Genomic DNA, 17,482 nt, shown 5'->3' with positions numbered 1-17,482 from the left:
TTTCTGAGGCTCTCTAATCGCTAAGTTGAATTTGTCTTACTTCCAAACCTTGAACCTTGGTGGTCTTGCATATATTTTATCCCTCTTTCTCTAAAATGACTTGGTGCCTTTATTTCTAGGCAAACTTCCCTGCATTTGGCCAAATTTCCGTGATTTTTCTAAAAATCTTGCTCTTTATTGAAAATTACATCTATGAGTTGCTCCTCCTCTTCTTCCTTTGCATCGTTTTCAGCTGTGATATTATAGTCTCCTTCAAGTCAATGTACATCTATGGGGCAGCTTAGGTTAGGAATTTTTAGAAACCTATCATTATCTTTTTGAGTGGCTTCTTGTTAATAGTTATATGTTGAGATCAATTATGTAGATTTCAATCAGTTTAAATTTGTTGTATTGATTTTATAACATTCTATTTTTAAATAACAATACTGTGCAGTATTAAGACAAACAGTACTGAGAAATCCAAGTAAGCTGCGTGAATGTGATTAACTCTATTCAGTTTTGCAATCTCATTGAAAAAAATAATAACACGTTGAATTATATTCCTATCACCTTTTTTTTTTTCACTTATTGCCTGAGTTCATGTGTCAACCATTTTATTAATTTGCTTAGGATAGAAATTATAGTAATAGCTCTGTAATCACTGAAGATGTTCCACTTTCTCTTTTCCCATATGGCCTCTTTCTATCTTAACTGGAGCTTTGCCAGAATTCCAATAAATATCAACAATTAAGCCCAGCAGTTCAGACACCTTCTAAATCAATTCTTAAAACTCCTGCATGTAAGTTACCAGATCTCGGTGATTACAGCAGCTTGCCTTGACAGGGTTTTCAATGAGTCCTCTGTTTTGGCAAGATGGGAGTGGATTGTTCCATCTCTATGTAAATATAGGATAAAAACACTTGTTAAGCATATCTTATCATTCATCATTACTATTGAATTTGTGATCTTCCAAGGAATGAATCATTATTACAATTCCTTTTTCTCCACATACATTTTTAGGAATCCTTATGAATTCTGTTAATGCTGCTAGCTATTAATTTACTGTTATATATTTAACTACCCTTTCCACTATCTCTATTTTAGACCTTTAATTCATAAACATTATAATTAATTTCCTCTTTTTAACCTTTGTTACATTCTGTCTAGACTTTGGCCAATTTTATTGCTTGTTTGTTTTGCATTCCACAACACCAAAACAATTTTTAAGGTAAGAAAAGCTTTTTTACCCGTGAAGTTTAGGGCAGATTGTTTACACACATACCCAAACATTTTTTACTTGCTGTTTGTAAATATTCCTGTTGCTTCCCCTGCTCTCTCTTCTAATAGATTCCTTTGCTTTGGTGGCTAATCCATAAACATTACTTTTCCATTTTTTTCATGCATCTGGAAGTAGATTTACAAAAAAGGAGTTAGATACCATGATTTAGACCTTGGGCTGCAGTTTGGTTAGCAGTCCGTGCTCTTGCCATGGTAGGCAGGAGGCAGAGTGTTTTGCTGGGGGTAGAAGGTCCTCACTAGCTTCTCTGAACTCCAGCAGAGGCTGGTTGTGTGAGAGGCACCAGTAATCAAATACTCAGCAGAAACTCAGTCACTAATAGCATTTAGGTACCTACAAATGGGGATGGACTGATTGTCCTTGCTGGATGCTGGATGTAGCTTCTTACTACTGCTTCGGGCGCTTATGCCCTCTCTACATGTCTAGCTCAGGAGCTGCTTATGAATCATATAGCTGCGGTGTGCAACACATGCTCCTCCTTTTTACTCTTTTACTATATTTACTCAATGAAGGCTGGATATAAAGAGGTTTTTTTTTGCTCTGAGGAAAGTGAAGCAGTGGAACAGGTTCCCCAGAGAGGCTGATCACCCTTTGTCCTTGGAAGATTTCAAGACCAGGATGGATAAAGCTATAAGCAGAGTAGTCTGATCTCACATCTGAGCCTGCTTTTTGAGAAGGAGCTTGCACTGGATAATTTCCTCAAGTCTCTCCAAATTATCTTACAATACTATGTCAACAGTATTGTTAATTAATTTCTTTAGCAAATTAATAAATTTGATGTATATAAAAATTGAATAGTTTTCAAAAGTTAAAATTCCTAATTATTTTCTGAAAATACCTTTGATTTTTAACAAATTTAATTGCATTCTTTGCTAATTCCCTTCATGATCAAAAAGAGTACTTGGAAGAAGGGACTGCCCCCCTTCCCAATTTTCATAATTCCAGCTCATATTTATGATGGGTTTAGCAGTAAGCCATCTGTCCCATCTTACAATGACCAGAGAGGAACATAGTTAAGCTTTCTGGTATAATTTATAGTGGTACCAGATATTATATCTTTAATAAAACATTGATGGTATTTTAGTATCCAAACCCACACGTTTTCATATGGTTTTGTTCGATAAATTTTTCCCTACTATGGCCATAAGGAAACTTCAAATATGTTTTTGAAATGTTGCAGATAGTGCAGTATTCCCTTACATGTGTCTTGACATCAATATTTGTATAGCAAAAAGACTTAAACTGTAGCACACACTGGTTTTGATGAGACGTGCTTCAGTTCTTTACAGTGTTATGATTGTTTGTGGTAATCTCATACCAGAGAAAATATAAAGCTATTCCAAATGGATGTTTGCTAATAACCAATTGTGTATTTGTTTCAACTTAGTTATCATAATGTGTTTAATGACTAAGCAGAATTTTCATAATAGAAAGTCAAATATAGTCTGAATGGAAAAAAGGGAAAATAATTTATTGACCCTTTGATTTGGAGGCTGGAGTGTAAAGTGAAAAATTTTATCTGGGCGCCTATTAGTGTTCACAGCTTTGTGCAGCTGCCTTTCCATCTTGCACTGGGCATAAAGGGTTTTGCCAAGACCTTTGAGAAGACAAAGTCCTTCAGCTGAATAGCTAAATATCATATCTTGCAATTAAAAACAATATTTAGTTGTTGTCCTAATGATCAATAGAAATATTAAGCTTCCTTTTAGTAATGTCTATCTAGAGCACCTCTGTGAAAATGAACTAAATACACAGCTGACTCATACCAGATCAGGGGAGTGAGCAATGGTTTAACATCAGATTGTACTAATTGTGAAGGTAAGAGACCTACAAGGCCATAGTTTGTCTTTCAGTTTTCTAATCTTGCTTATTGTGCCGTCAATTAAGAAAAAAAACCCTTTTCTATGCATCTTCCTGGAAAATGCTCAATATTTTTTATTGCCCAATTCTCCAGTGAAAACATGAAAACCAAAAATCTCTTTGTTTTGAAAAATCTCATTGAAAAATATCTGCAGCCATTGTGCCTATGTCTGTGATGATCTGGATTTAATGACTGAACATAAATGGGGAAATCCACAAGTCCAGCTTCACAGTTACTTCAGACTGAGACCTCTTTACAGACCACAGTCCAGAACTACCTTTGTCTTTAGGGGAGACACGAGGAAAAATCTCACGGTAACCTAGCTAAGGAAAAAAAAAAAGACAATTCTCCCCCCAAAAAGCCCCAAACCAAAACCAAACCAAACAAAAATCCCCAGATGTAAAATCTTTGTAGTAAAGGCTTGTTTTTATTCTTTCATGTGACATAGCAAGGCTATGATGCACAAGTGAGCACTATAAGTGCTACTACAGTACAGCAATTAGCTGCAGCCCGGTCCAGTATATAATCTTTCTAAAACCATATCCACTAGTTATTGGCAAGCATGACTTCTGGCAACACTGGAGACTTTTCCTTTGGTATTTCTCTGCTCCTGTCTGATATCCTCAGTATAATTTTCTTTCTTTATCTTTCTTTTCCCAATACTGCTCATAACCCACGCTCAAAGTAAAAGCTGACATGACTTTGAAATGAAACACATAAAAAATGGTTTAAGGGCAGTACAGGGCAAGAGGGAATGGAGAAGGATAAATAATTTCCTGCTTGTCATCTGACAGTCTATGCAGTCCAATATCAAATTAGGCACTTGGCTGTATCAATATATGTTGTGCATCAGTAGGCAATCGTTATTGTCTTTAACAGTAATTCCCACGAACAAGCTTTAAAATTAATTAGCTAGTAGAGTTTTAAAAGACAGTGGTAAATGTTTTCCAATACGTCAACTACAAACACTTTTATTATACCCCCAGCTATCATAATTTGGTTAGTACAAGATTTTTTAAAATTAAAGTTTTCCTGTTAAACTCTATAAACACAGGTATTGTATTCACCATAGTTCTGTTATTCCTCTGAGATTTTAATACAGATTTCTCTTAGTGAGCAGTATTCTATCATTAGTCACAGTGTATTCACAATATAATCCTTCAGACTGTGTGGTCTTCAGGTACTGTTTTCCCCAAATTTATACAATCATTGTCTCATACCCTTTTTAGGTGCACTGACAACACAGCCTAAACTACCATATCAGCTACTACAAAGTTAATACTTTACATCAATGTAGTGTCAAATAGAAGCTGCCTACTCTCAAACAAAAATGAAACAAACCAATCTCTTGCCTGTACAGCAGTCCATACCTTCTGAGAAAATCCAAAACAACATTTTATGACACTTTCTATATCAGTAAGATGGGTATTTAGAAGATCAAAGTGGAAAAAGGCTTTAATTCATGACTAAAAATATAGAAAGCCTTCCCAGTTACATACTTTATAAGTCATTGGTTGAGATCCCCAAAGGGACTTAAATTAGGCCATTAGACTTGACAGTAGAGTGTTATATCCTTAACTTTTAGATCACTGCTTTCTGTAGGAGAATGCGTAGCCCTGAGTTGTTCAAACTCCTTCTGTGATTCACAGAGTCCATCAGAAGCCTCAGGATGGGAATTGTAACTGCCAGCAAGGAGCTGCCTAAGTGAGCTGATATAAAGCAGTGGGACAAATATGTCCTACACCTCTCTGAATCCAGCACATTAGCACTGCTAAGAGCTGCCTGCCTCTATCCCAGTGTGTATTCATGCACGCCTTCTCTAAAGACTGTTTAATCAAAACTCCCAGCAGAGATCAGAACTAACATCCCACGCAAGTGCCCAAGTAATTAAGACAGTCACTCTCTGATACGTAAAATCTGACAGCTCTGAAAGAAGTTGAGAGCTCCTTCTGAAGCCAGCCTCTACTCTGGGACTGGGGAGCACATCTTGGTCACATCACTGTGCTGTGTTCTCTAAACATGAAGATACGCAATGGTCATCACCAGCATCATTTTGTGTGAGGCCCAAGCCAGTAGACAGTCTGAGAAGACTTTAGCAGCCTGAGCCCTCTAGGACCAATAGGAAGAGAGACAGCTGCATTGCAAATCCCAGCAGGCAGCCTTAAATATCAAATAGTCCTTAAATTTACAGCAGTCTCAAGAATTAGGTGCCCCCAAGCATAATTTGAAATGTAATTTACTTATCTGGAGAAGATTAATGTTTAAAGTTTTGGTACCAGGAGTAAAGAGGAGCTGAACTAGGTACTATGAGTCTGTGTTTTTAACTGAAACTCCTAAGTTTCATATTCAAAACTTGTCAAGGAATCACAGAAATCTGAACCTTTCACAAGCAATGTCTGCATCCCATTCCTCAAGCAAGCCATTTTGGGGATTTACAGGATTTTTACAGTCATAAAGCTGAATCTTTTATTTGTGCAGATTGTCTGAGCCTCAGGAAGGGGGAAAATAAGAAGGGCAGATGGGGAGAAAGCAAAGCATCATGTTCCCTTGAGAAAGCTTTATCTCACAGGAGAAATCTTACCAACCTCATGGAGCCCTGCAGGCATCTGTAGCAGGCAAACAAGGAGCACCTCTGCAATCACCACTACCCTGGCAACAGGCTGCAGAAAACTCTCATCTTCTATCCATGTTTCAAAGATAAGCTGTGACTTCTAGAAAAGGAGATCTCTCTTCCTGAGGCAAGAATTTTACCCAAAGGGGTAATTAAAATTTAAAAAATGCTCTCAAATTTATGGTTGTTGAGATCCGATTATTGAGAGATGCCTCTGCCTAAATTAAGGTGCAAATGAGACCATATGCCAAAGTCAATAGTCAGATAAAATATGAGGCATAAAGACAAAAAAACATAGAAAAGAGAGGAGGGAGGAAGAGAGAGAGAGACAGAGAGAGACAGATTAAGCAGAAGATAGTCATCACTCATGGATCCAGCGGCATCCTTTTGGTCCTTCTTCACCCTGGGATTCTCTGTGGTGGAGGTCCCAAGGTTGTTCAAAATTTTTCGCTATTTATACATTTTTGCAAACAAAGGAATTAATGCTCATCGGCTAAACAGTTCTCTAATGCTAATTAATTTGCATGTTGACTCTTTCTTTCCTTTTGAGTCAGTGGGTTTCTTGGGTCAGTGGGCCGTGAGTCAGTGGTCACGGTCTCCCTCTGCTGGAATGACCTTTTGCCTCCTGCAGATTTCAGCACAGTTGCTGAGTTGTCTTTCTCTGTGGTGTGTAAATTCCGCATTCTTATGTCCGTTATCAGTGATGCATTCTTCTCCCATGCTTTGTTTATCTCCCATAGGCCTGAGATAACACTCAGACAACAGTACCCTCCTTATCCTATCTCAAGTTCCCATTAAGATGGCTTAATTTACAGTCCAAGTTTCAGGTATACATGGAGGCCTCTGTCCCATGGCTTGGGGTGATCTTTGTTTGACCTGTGATGTGGTGATATGCGTACAAGTAGTTGCTTCTTTTCCCACTGCCACAGTGGGAATTTTTGTCTGGATACATTACCCAGGATGTGCTAACCAGATCTTGTCTCTGCTGGGCCTGGACTTAGCACCATCCTGTGGCTCCATTCTGTGCTTTTCTCATGACTAAGTCCTTCTGTGGCCTAAACAGCGCTTGAGACAGGCAACTGTGATCCTTAAGCCCTTACAATAGTGCATCATTCTCAGGAAACCCACTTGCTGCAAGAGCCTCTCCCTTTCTTTAGTTATTGCATAAATAAATATATTCTTTTCATCTGGAAGATACTTAACTATTTTCCATGCTGTTCTCAATCATAAATGAGAATAGGCCAAACCATAACCCCCACAACACTCTTCAAACCATCTTTTTTCCATTATAATTGATATTTTAGCTCGCTTTATAACCGCCTCAGCTATAAATTAATCCCCATTATTTGTAATAAGTGCTGTCCTCACATAAGTATATTGGCTGTATTCCCAGAATAATGCTCTTGGAAGGGAATTTGTTCATACTGGGAGAAGTGGAGGAGAGTGAGGGATGACCAGCAACCCTAAAAATCTCATTAATAATGAACAGTAGTAGGAGAAGATAGAAATCTCCATAGTTAATCAGGGTGTCATCCTTTAAAAATGTGATGTAGAAATACAGACAAGGATTCCTTCTATCCTTCAAAACAGCTCAGCCCAGACCAGCCTATTTGTCATTTCAGGGGCTGGTGAAATGCAAATTTGCAGCACAGCTGAGCTGCGCAGCACCAAGAGTGCAGGGAGTGCAGGACAGGCAACCGCTGAGACAGTGGGATGTCTGGGAGGAACAGGTTTGTGTCCTGCAAAAAGGTACCACCACTCTGTGTCCCCAGTGCAGCCTGAATACAGTGAATTCAGTGAATGAATTGTTACTGCAGAGCCTGTAAAGGAGTCTGTACATTTCCTGCTCCGCCTGTGCACAATGCTGGACCCACCCAACAGCAGAGGAGTGCTGTCTGCATCCCTCCTTATTGGAGGTATTACCTTGTTTAACAGAGGAGCTCTGAAAATATATTAGGGGATGAGCTGCTGCTCTGGCACAAAGCTACGCAGCTTGATAAATGGTTCACTCTCCTCAGCTGCCTTACCCGAATGTCTGAGACTCCTTGCTGACCCAGGTGGCTCTCTACAGACACCTTGACCCCTTAAGAGCCCTCTCCCATGGTCTGACTGCAGCAGCCACTACTGCTCTTCCTGCAATTCTTAGGCTGTTGGGAAGAGCTGGAGAAGAGACAAGGGGCTGGAGTGAGGTGTAAGCTCTAGTCCTACTAGAGGAGATGGGTTAAATCGAAAAGGCAGGACTGCGATGATGAGACAAGGGAATGCCGTGTATAGGACCATCTCCTGCAGCAGTGTGTACAGGTGAGAGGGTGGGAATGTTGCTGAGAAAGACTTGAGTAAGGATTGCAAGGGCAGCTACTGCTGCTGTTGTTGCAAAGGGCCACCCCTGCCAGTGAATTTTGTTTTGTATTGCAGCAGTGATGGCAGCATTGGAAAACGGGTGAGTGAGTGATTCTACATTCCTTGCCTGGATTACAGCCTATCATACTCCATGGTCTGACAGTAGATGCCTAATCTGCCAAAGCCTTCAGCCAGGTCTGCTCATGGACATGTGGCTGTGTGACATGTGCTGTAGGCGAGAGAATAAAATAAGCTAGCAGACAAGCCCAGGGATGGGAGGGCAGGGCTGGCAGTTCTGAAGTGTCCTGTTTGGAAGTGCCTGGGTGAGTAGGTAGGTGGCTGCAGCCTGCTACTGCCTATGCAAGTGCAAAGCAGCTGAGTCACAAGGAGTTGGATTTGTTGCCATTGTTAGCTGAGGTAAAAACTAAGCAAATAATCAAGGAAATTTACAGTTACTAGTGTCCAGATGTTACTACAGTTGAAACCTGAGTTTGTAGAGCAAACATCAATCTGCCAGTTCCCTACTCTCTTGGTAATCAAACACTGTTCTTCTAGTCCAGATTATTTGCCACAGAAAAAAGACAGAAAATAAATTTCTACTAGGCAACTTCAGTTAATCCGCAAATGGCATCATCATTGACCTCCAGTTTCCTGGATTACCACACAAATTGCAGTTGTATAAAAGAGAATATTATCTCCATGACATGGCAGTGGATACATATGATGGTCTGAGAGGAAGGGTACTAAGGTCAGTGGGAGTGCACCTTCGTTCTTTCCCTTTCTTGTCTGTCTCTGCATTGTGATCAGAAAAAGCTAGAAAACACAGAAACCACGTCTTGGGTCTTAGTGGTGGTTCCTCTCTCTATACTTCCCTCTCCTCCAATACCATCTGCTGTCTGTCATTCTTCCCAAGGCACCATTCACTCCTACAAGAGTGTATTCCTTTGCCTAGACTGTAGGCTGGGTTACCTATTTACAACATCTTGAGTTCGTTTAGGGTTTTACTGCATTGCCAGAACTTCTCTGAGAAATGCAAGAGAAAGAAAATAATTGTTTGCAGCAGTTCATGTTGCAGAAAAATCTAATTAAATTTCAAGGGATGAAGATGGCCTCCTTCCACTAAAGACTTTCCCCTGCTGAACTGCAAAAGCATATTGCAAATAACAAATGGGCTAAAACTTAGAAATACACCAAAGAAAAAAGCAAACAAAAAATTGCCACAAGAATGTTTTATGCCAGAAATCATTAGACAACTGCAATTGAAAGGCCATTACCAACTCCCTCTATAATAAAAGACATTATAATTGCAGCCTGAACAACTGGGGTGACACTTTCTATGTTGTTTATTTATGTCCCATAGGGACACATCTTGGCACTGCTGCTTATTAATGTAGGTGATAATCATATAATGAATGACTGGATTGATAAGTGTATATTGAGAACAGCTGTTAAAAATAGCTAAAAGAACAGTGCACTTTACATCTTTATTGGAATCCTTGAAAAGAAAGCGGAAGAACTGTCTTTAAAAATTACTAAAAGTACAAAATAAAGATAGCCATAGCATTTAGAGTAATTTTTTCCCATAATGACTAATTCAAAGTTTCCCATTTCTCTCATGAGAGGGAGAACAGGAATCTACCCTAGTGAGCAAAACAGATCACATAGGTAATTAGATTCTGAATAAAAGGTAGGTGTATACCTCTGTATTGTAATAGCACCTGCATTTGTTAAGTTAAAAAACATACCTGTTTTAAATTAATGCTTTTTCTGGATGACAGCCAGTTCCTCTTATAATTATCATCTTTTCTCTCCCTTTTAACATTTCAGTTATTTGGGTGTTTCCTAGCCTGGGAGACACGAAATGTCAGCATTCCTGCTTTGAATGACAGCAAGTACATCGGAATGAGTGTATACAACGTGGGGATAATGTGCATCATTGGTGCTGCTGTTTCATTCCTTACCCGAGACCAACCCAATGTGCAGTTCTGCATTGTTGCTTTAGTCATAATATTCTGCAGCACCATTACTCTCTGCCTTGTGTTTGTACCTAAGGTAGGTGAATATGTTTTCCATGGATCTGGATTTTTTTCTTCTGTTTTGTAATCACGATTTAATATATAAATGTTTATTGCCTTTTCAAGTGCAGGGGATGTGTGTGAATTCTTAATCAAACCCATCTATAAACTCTTGTTTCCGGACCCTGAGGGAAAAACAAAGCTTCATGAGATTTTGGAGCAAATGGAATATGCAAAGTTACAGGAGTGTGAATACATGAGTTTCTAATGCCTATATTTTTACTGAAACTGTGACTGGGGAAACAAACATTGTTTTCTGTAGTTTCAATGGAATAGTCTCTATTTCCAACTTCCAGGAACTTTTTGGAAAGAATTATAAGTGGAGATTCAGGAGGGCCTGGTCCTGTTATCTACTCCACCATGTTTCTTCTCTCTTCTCTCTGGTGACCAGCAATAGGACTCAAAGGAATGGCATGAAGCTGTCTCAGGAGAGATTTAGGTTGGATATTAGGAAAAGGTTCTTCAGCTAGAGGGTAGTTGGGCACCCCCAGGGAAGTGGTCACAGCACCAAGCTTGACAGAGTGCAAGAAGCATTTGAACAGGCACACGGTGGGACTCTTGAGGTGGTCCTGTGCAGGGCCAGGAGCTGGACTTCAGTGATCTTTGTGTGTCCCTTCCCAGGATATTCTATGATTCTTACATATCCTAAGCAAGATAATCAAGATCTCTGTTTCTATACCTACAAAACAATAAGATCATTTTAGTTCACTGGCACTATGTAAGGTCAACTGTCTTGAAACCTCTAAGTATTCAAGTATGGTGCTACAATAGGCTTTTTCAGTACTTAAGAGGAAATCTGTATGTATACTGCAAGTGCTGAACTTATATTTTTTAATGTGTATATTAATGGACTAAGTGAGGCGCAGACCGGAAGGCATATGTTTTCATTTCTTTTTGCTCTTTTGGGCTCTAAGGGTGCTTTCATTGCACCTTGTCAGAAGAACTGAGAAGACTCTTACCCACAGAGCGCTGGAACTTGACCATTTTCCTTGCAGAGTTAAGATCTTGAATGAAGGGAAAACTGGTCTTTACGTAAGCTTACTCTAGCAAAGCCTCAAGTGCTAGGGAATGTATTTGATATTTTGAAGTAAAATGTGCAATTGTATTAATTTTAAGTGACTTGCATAATTGTAGCTTATCACCCCAAATCAGACGCCTATGCAGTTGGATGTCCAAAATGTTTGCAAGGCAAGAGCCAAAATATAAGTCCTTTCACCTCTCAGATCTCTTTTTAGGTTTTTCAAATGAATATTGATAAAAAGTTTGTGGCTCTTTACTGGACAATGTTCAATCAACGTATTGAGCAAATTGTAGTCAGTAGATTCTGGTGCTAAGTGGCATCCCATCTACTGAGGGGGGCAAGAACTATGTGTGTAAAATAAAAAACTAATAAATTCATATAGAAGTGTACCCTCTGAAGGAAATTAGAGGCATAGACTAGCAATAGAAGCTGATTTCTGATCTGAAAAAAGCAAAGTAATTCATCCTCCAGGACTGACTAAATAGGATGGCTTTACGAGTTCTGCAATTCCCTTCTCAAATATTAAAAAGCCATACATAGACATACCTAGTCATATTTTTATTCTGGATCTTAGGGAAGAATCATAACTTCATTCTAAATTAAGGGAACGTTCACAAACATAATAGAGTGTACTTCAAAATTCTGCAAGATTTAAGTGTGTAAGCTGTATGAAAATGCATATTAAAACTCTGATGCCAAAAATACCTCCATAGAATGTCAGAACTCTCTTCACAGAGAAGCATTAATGCTGTCCAAGCTCTTTGCTCTTTTGCTTTCATGTTCCTTTGCCCATCCTTCTCTTACATTGTCACAGGCTCTGAAATTACTTTTGTTTCCTTTTTTAACCCTTTCGTCTGATCTTCTTTTAAACTCCAGTTACCCTACCCTTATTTTTTCTCTCAGTTCTTTTTTCCTCAAAATACAAATATGAAACATAGCCATCTAGTGTGAAGTACTTAACCTCTTTCCATGTATTCTCATGTTTTCAAATGCTTAGCATTTTTGCAACAAAATTCATCATTGGATAACATACAAAAAAAAATGTTGAAGCAAGGGCTGGAATGCAGCACTTTCAATGCCCTGAAGTGCTTCCACAGCTGGAGAGTTCTTATTCTTACACTCGTATATTTTGTCCTGTGTCTCTTCTCTCTGTGCTGTGCCACAGTCACAGCAGGATGGCTGGCAGGCGCCCTCTCCTGCAACCTGCTTCAGCACAGGTTTCACAATAGCCCTTCTGGACCCCACAAAAGATTGTATCTGGCACCACCCAGTTTGCACATCTAGGTGAGATGTTAGTGTGAGACAGGCACCAAATCGCTCCCCTTAACAAGTATGTCCTAAATTAGTACAATTTTGGTGACATAGGAAGATTGCTAAAGCCTGTGGCTTGTCGAGCACAGGAGATGATAATGAAGACTTGAAAGACTGCGCTTTTTCATTTATTAAACTCTGACCAGACAGATACAAGCAATAATGTGGTTTTGAGCCAGGTGAGTGCTACTACTTCTCTGCTATACCAAGTAAAGTGTATTCCTTTTAACTAATCTTCAGAAGTCCCCTGGGTCAACAGTGCTGAAATTCAATTTTGCCCCACAGTCCTTTTATGAATCTGAATAGGCAACTATTCAACAATGTAGACACATTAGGGAATGAAACATGACATTTTCCCCTTCCTTCTTCTCAGCTCTACTAATCTTATTTACATCTAACATGGCAATTGCTATACTTCTCCAGTTAAATGTCCACTTCATCCACTGCCATTTCATTCGGTACCAAGTGCCTCAGAAAAAAAAAAAAAAAATCCCATAGCAGAGTAAGACAGATCAGAGAACAAATGCTCATCACTCTCTCCATTTAAAGGTACAAATGTTGATAACATTAGACTGCGTCCTACTGACAGTAATTGTAGACATTCTTGTTATCCAATAAAAAAATGTCCAAACATTTTTAGACCTATTATTGATTTCTGGGTTCAAGGATGTCTTGTAGAAGTGACCTTCAGAATTGAAACATGTTATGCATATGTTTCCTGTTAGAAGTTAACTGCTACATCTGATTATCTTTTTAAGGACCGACATGTCTATAGTATTTTTCAGCACAATCTTCACTTCTTTAAAAGAAGAAAGCCTAATATTAATGAAGTAATTGTCCCACGTTTATCCATGTTTATCAAACTTCCATGTCCTTTTATTTTTTCTACTCTATCTTTTTTGAGAGAGAACATTGTGTTCACTTGTAGTCACCCACTGAGTACATACCATTGTTAGCTGCAATGGCATTACCACATTAATTCTGATCCAGTTTCCTGTAGAGCAGTAAGGCAAAATCAGTTCTAGGGATTAAAACATTAATTTTCAGTGTTGATAGCAATTTTTGTCTATTCACAATTGACCCTTGGTTGAAATTGAAACTGCACAGATGTAAGACAGCAAGATATAAGTTCCACTGATTTTATGGCCTGAAGAACAAAAAAAAATAAAAAAAAAGGAAAAAGAAAAATGCTCATTTAACCTCATTCTTTGTGCAGTGTAAGCCAACAACATTGTCCATGGACAATCCTCACCATGTGAATAAATTTATTGCATCATATGTCCTTGTTGCAAATCATCCAGTTTTCAGCTATAACCTTCCAGGTGAAGAGGATTCACTCTTATATTCAGTTTGAACTTAGACCACAACAAATTGCAGAATTTTTATATTGTAATGCTTCTGCCTGCTAAGTTCATAAGCCTTCTAATTACCATTCTTCACCTTTAACTTCATTTTCATGTAGTTTTTGGTGTGGGATTTAGGCACACCAGTCATTACAACCAGCCTAATTAGAAATAAAGAAGGTGGAAGTGAAGATGCAGGGGTTCAAGGAAGGCTCAGCTACAGTACGATAGCCAGCGTAATTGCAATTGAGCAATTGGGTTGTGGTTATCTCCAGAGATGAACACTTTCCAACCCCTCTCAGCATCTATACCAGCATTTGACCATGTTCGCAGTAGGAAAAGGTTTTTTTCTGATGTTTAGGTGAAATTTCTGTTTTTTCAGCTTCTACCTCCCTTCCTTTCATTGCACACCACTGAGAAGAGTCTGGTTCTATCCTCCTTACTCTCTTCCGTAGTATAGTTACACACAATGTCATTCCCCCACCAATCTCTTCCATCTCAAGGCTAAGTAATCATCAGCCTCCACTTGTATCATAAGGCTCCAATCTCAGCATCTTTGTAGCCCTTCTCTGGGCTTTCTTCAGTATACCTATGCCTCTCTTGCTCTGGGGAGCCCAAACCTGGACACAACACTCCAGCTGTGCTCTCACTCAGGCTGAGCAGAAAGGAAAGATCATTTCCATTGGCCCAGGGTACTGTTGGCTCATGTTATACTTGTTGACCACCACAATTTCCAGAGCTTTTACTGAAAAGCTGCTTTCCAGCCAAACACCCCTCATGTTGTTTGGGTGGGTGCTTGGAATTTATTTCTCCTCAAGGGTGGACCTTAGTATTCCCCTTTGCCTAGCTTCAGGGGCCAGATCTGGGCCTAGCTTATTGGTCCAGATCTCCAGTCTCTTGACATCCCACTGAACTGCAGTGCAATCATCTGGTGTATCAACACCGCCGCCTCCTCCTCTTTAAGGATCATCTGCAAACTTGCTGATGAGTCACTAACAAAGTATGGGTCCTACTGTGGTCCTGAGGTACAGCACTGGTGACTGGTTATCACAATCCTCCGAGCCTGTCAGTTTAGCCTGTTTTGAATCCACTTCAGTGGCCACTTACCCAGTCACTATTTTATCAGTTTGACTATGAGGATGTTATGGGACACAGTGTTGAAATCTTTGCTTAAGTCAAGAAAAGTAATTCTCTCCCCTTATCTATCAGCCCAGATATCTCACTGAAGAATGCTATAAATCAGGCTGGTCAGGCAGGATTTCTCCTTCATAAATCAATAATGACTGCTTCTAATCACCTTCTTGCTCTTCGTATGTTTGGAAATGGTTCCCAAGAGGATTTGCTGCAGCATCCTCGATGGACTGAGGTGAAGGTGGGAAGAAGGCATTTCCTCGAATCCTCCTCTCACTCTCCTGAACACAGCTGTGACATTTCCTTCCTTCCAGTCCTCAAGAACTTCTCCCAATTGACATCATCTTCCAAAAGTAACTGAGAGTGGCCTCACAATGACATTGACCATCCTCTTAGTCCTCAGGGATGCAACTTGTCAGGTTGCCTGAACTTGTTGTGTTCAATTGGTTTAGGGTTCTGGGATTTCTGAAGGCAAGTTTTACCAGTAAAGATTATGGTGAAGGAGACACAGAGAACCTTAGCCTTCTCCATCTATTTTACCACCGTAAAAAGGAAATTTATTGTCTGCAAGCATCATCCCAATCTGCAGACTCGATCTGTAGATACATGCCAGGGACGAGATGCTCCAGTGTCTGCCCAGTCAGATCTCTCTCAATCAGAAGTTAGGGCCTTACTTCATGCCACCAGAGCTGCGGAATTTTAAGAATGCTCTTAAAAATAAGAGGAACCAATTCCAAAATGCAGCTATACCACAAAATCTGTCTAGGCTATGCTTAAAAAATTATTGCCCCTTCCCTCTTTTCAGACAACTTTGGATTTATTATGCCATGCCTATGCTCTCAGGGCAGGGAGCTCCTTCAGCTTTGTCTGTATACAAATGTATATGTATGCTGCTTGGCAAGTAACATAAATTTTGTATTCTCTAGAGTAATCTGAGAATCTCTCTCCCCCTTGCCAAACAGCAGTAGCTTTCTCTCCTCATGTCGAGGTGATATTTTCACATTGTCACTGAGTGTTAAATTTTACTTATATTTGCTTAAATTAAATATGTTTAAGGTTAACCTTTTTTTAAATGGCTTATTTAATTTGTTTGAACAGATTTGGTTTATTTTTGGTTGCTAAAAACTAATTAAGTTTCTGTTATCTCCAGAGTGCAATCTCCCATGAGTTCTCTCTGTTAATACTCCTGCTTCATGCCTCTCTCTGCCTGAGTGTAACTTGTAACAGTAGGAAAGGAGAAATTTCAGATGAAACTGTGCTTGAGAAGGGCTTGGTGGATTGTTTTTTTTTTTCTTGGGGAAGGAATATATCCTCTGAAAGTAAAAAGATATCAATGAAGGAGAAAAATACATTTGATAGAATGTTACAATATATTTATTTCAATGTAATTAAAATCCAGATAAATATATTTTGAATTATTTTTTTTCTAAATTTTTTAATGCTTCCGTTCTCATAATCATTTTCATTCAACCTCTTCTATAAAGTTATTCAGAAATTGTCTCAAGTACTGCTTATGACAAGCAGAGCTCACTTTCCAGAGTTTTGTACTTGAAAGTTAAAAAGGAACTCTTGGCTTGCCTCTCAGTATTTTGAGATACAAAATAAATAGCTGCAAAAATAAAACAGGATTTCTTAAGGCTTTTCAACCTTTCAGCTCATCACACTGCGAACAAATCCAGATGCAGCCACACAGAACAGAAGATTTCAGTTCACTCAAAATCAAAAGAAAGAAGATTCAAAAACATCCACATCAGTCACCAGCGTCAATCAGGCCAGCACATCTCGACTAGAAGGATTGCAGTCAGAGAACCACCGCTTGAGAATGAAAATTACAGAGGTATTGTTTATTGTATATACTGCCCAGGAACTTTATCTTTTATTATTTTTTTGGTAGCAATTCTGAAATCTGCTTAAATGCTGACTACTTTTTAGAGAGAAAAAAAAATAGCTTTTTCCGTAGAAAAACACTAAAATAGTAGGAAAGGGATGATTTATATTAATAGCTAACTAGTACAGTGAATACTTAGCAGGTGTGACAAAATGAAAATGTACCTCAGCAAAATAAGAAGAAACGTCCCCTATTTATTTGTAACAGGCCAATTACCCTGCTGTTTCACATGGGCATGCTGAGCACCACAGAAGCAGTAGTTCTAGGAGTGTAACCTTTATGTGCAAGTGTAACAGAGACCCGCAGCCACAGGGGCACTTAAGTCTTTGCTCCTGTTTACGGTTGAGTTCAGAGACTGCTGTTGCTGTTATTTCTCAACCTCTCTGAGAGTGCTCAAAAACTCGCTAGATGGGTTTTTACATCTTCTATGAAACAGAATTACATCTTTTCTTAAGATAGAAAAGACCTTTATGATCATGTAAGCTGATCCTTTTGGCACAAAGGCCATGAAGCTCCTTCAGTGAGGAGCTCCACCTACTGAGGGAAAGGCTGAGTACGTGGAGTACATGAATTCCATTAGAGCTACAGGATGTACATTTATAATTATATGCATCCTTTCTCAGGA

General features: G+C 39.1%; 1 protein-coding gene across 2 annotated transcripts in view; it reads left to right on the top strand.

Moving 5' to 3' along the window:
- The window catches only part of GABBR2 (gamma-aminobutyric acid type B receptor subunit 2), a 475,771-nt gene that overhangs the window by 438,647 nt on the left and 19,642 nt on the right, over window positions 1-17,482 (top strand). For both annotated transcript variants that reach the window (XM_017813300.1, XM_017813301.1), the window contains exons 15-16: window positions 9,916-10,140; window positions 16,624-16,806. In XM_017813300.1, coding sequence (XP_017668789.1) covers window positions 9,916-10,140; window positions 16,624-16,806 — 408 coding nt within the window. The remainder of the gene's footprint in view (window positions 1-9,915; window positions 10,141-16,623; window positions 16,807-17,482) is intronic.

The sequence above is a fragment of the Lepidothrix coronata genome, unplaced genomic scaffold (assembly GCF_001604755.1).
Source record: "Lepidothrix coronata isolate B3197 unplaced genomic scaffold, Lepidothrix_coronata-1.0 Scaffold40, whole genome shotgun sequence".
NCBI lineage: Eukaryota > Metazoa > Chordata > Aves > Passeriformes > Pipridae > Lepidothrix > Lepidothrix coronata.
The sequence above is the reverse complement of the archived record's forward strand: the minus strand, read 5'-3'. Positions and strand labels throughout refer to the sequence as shown.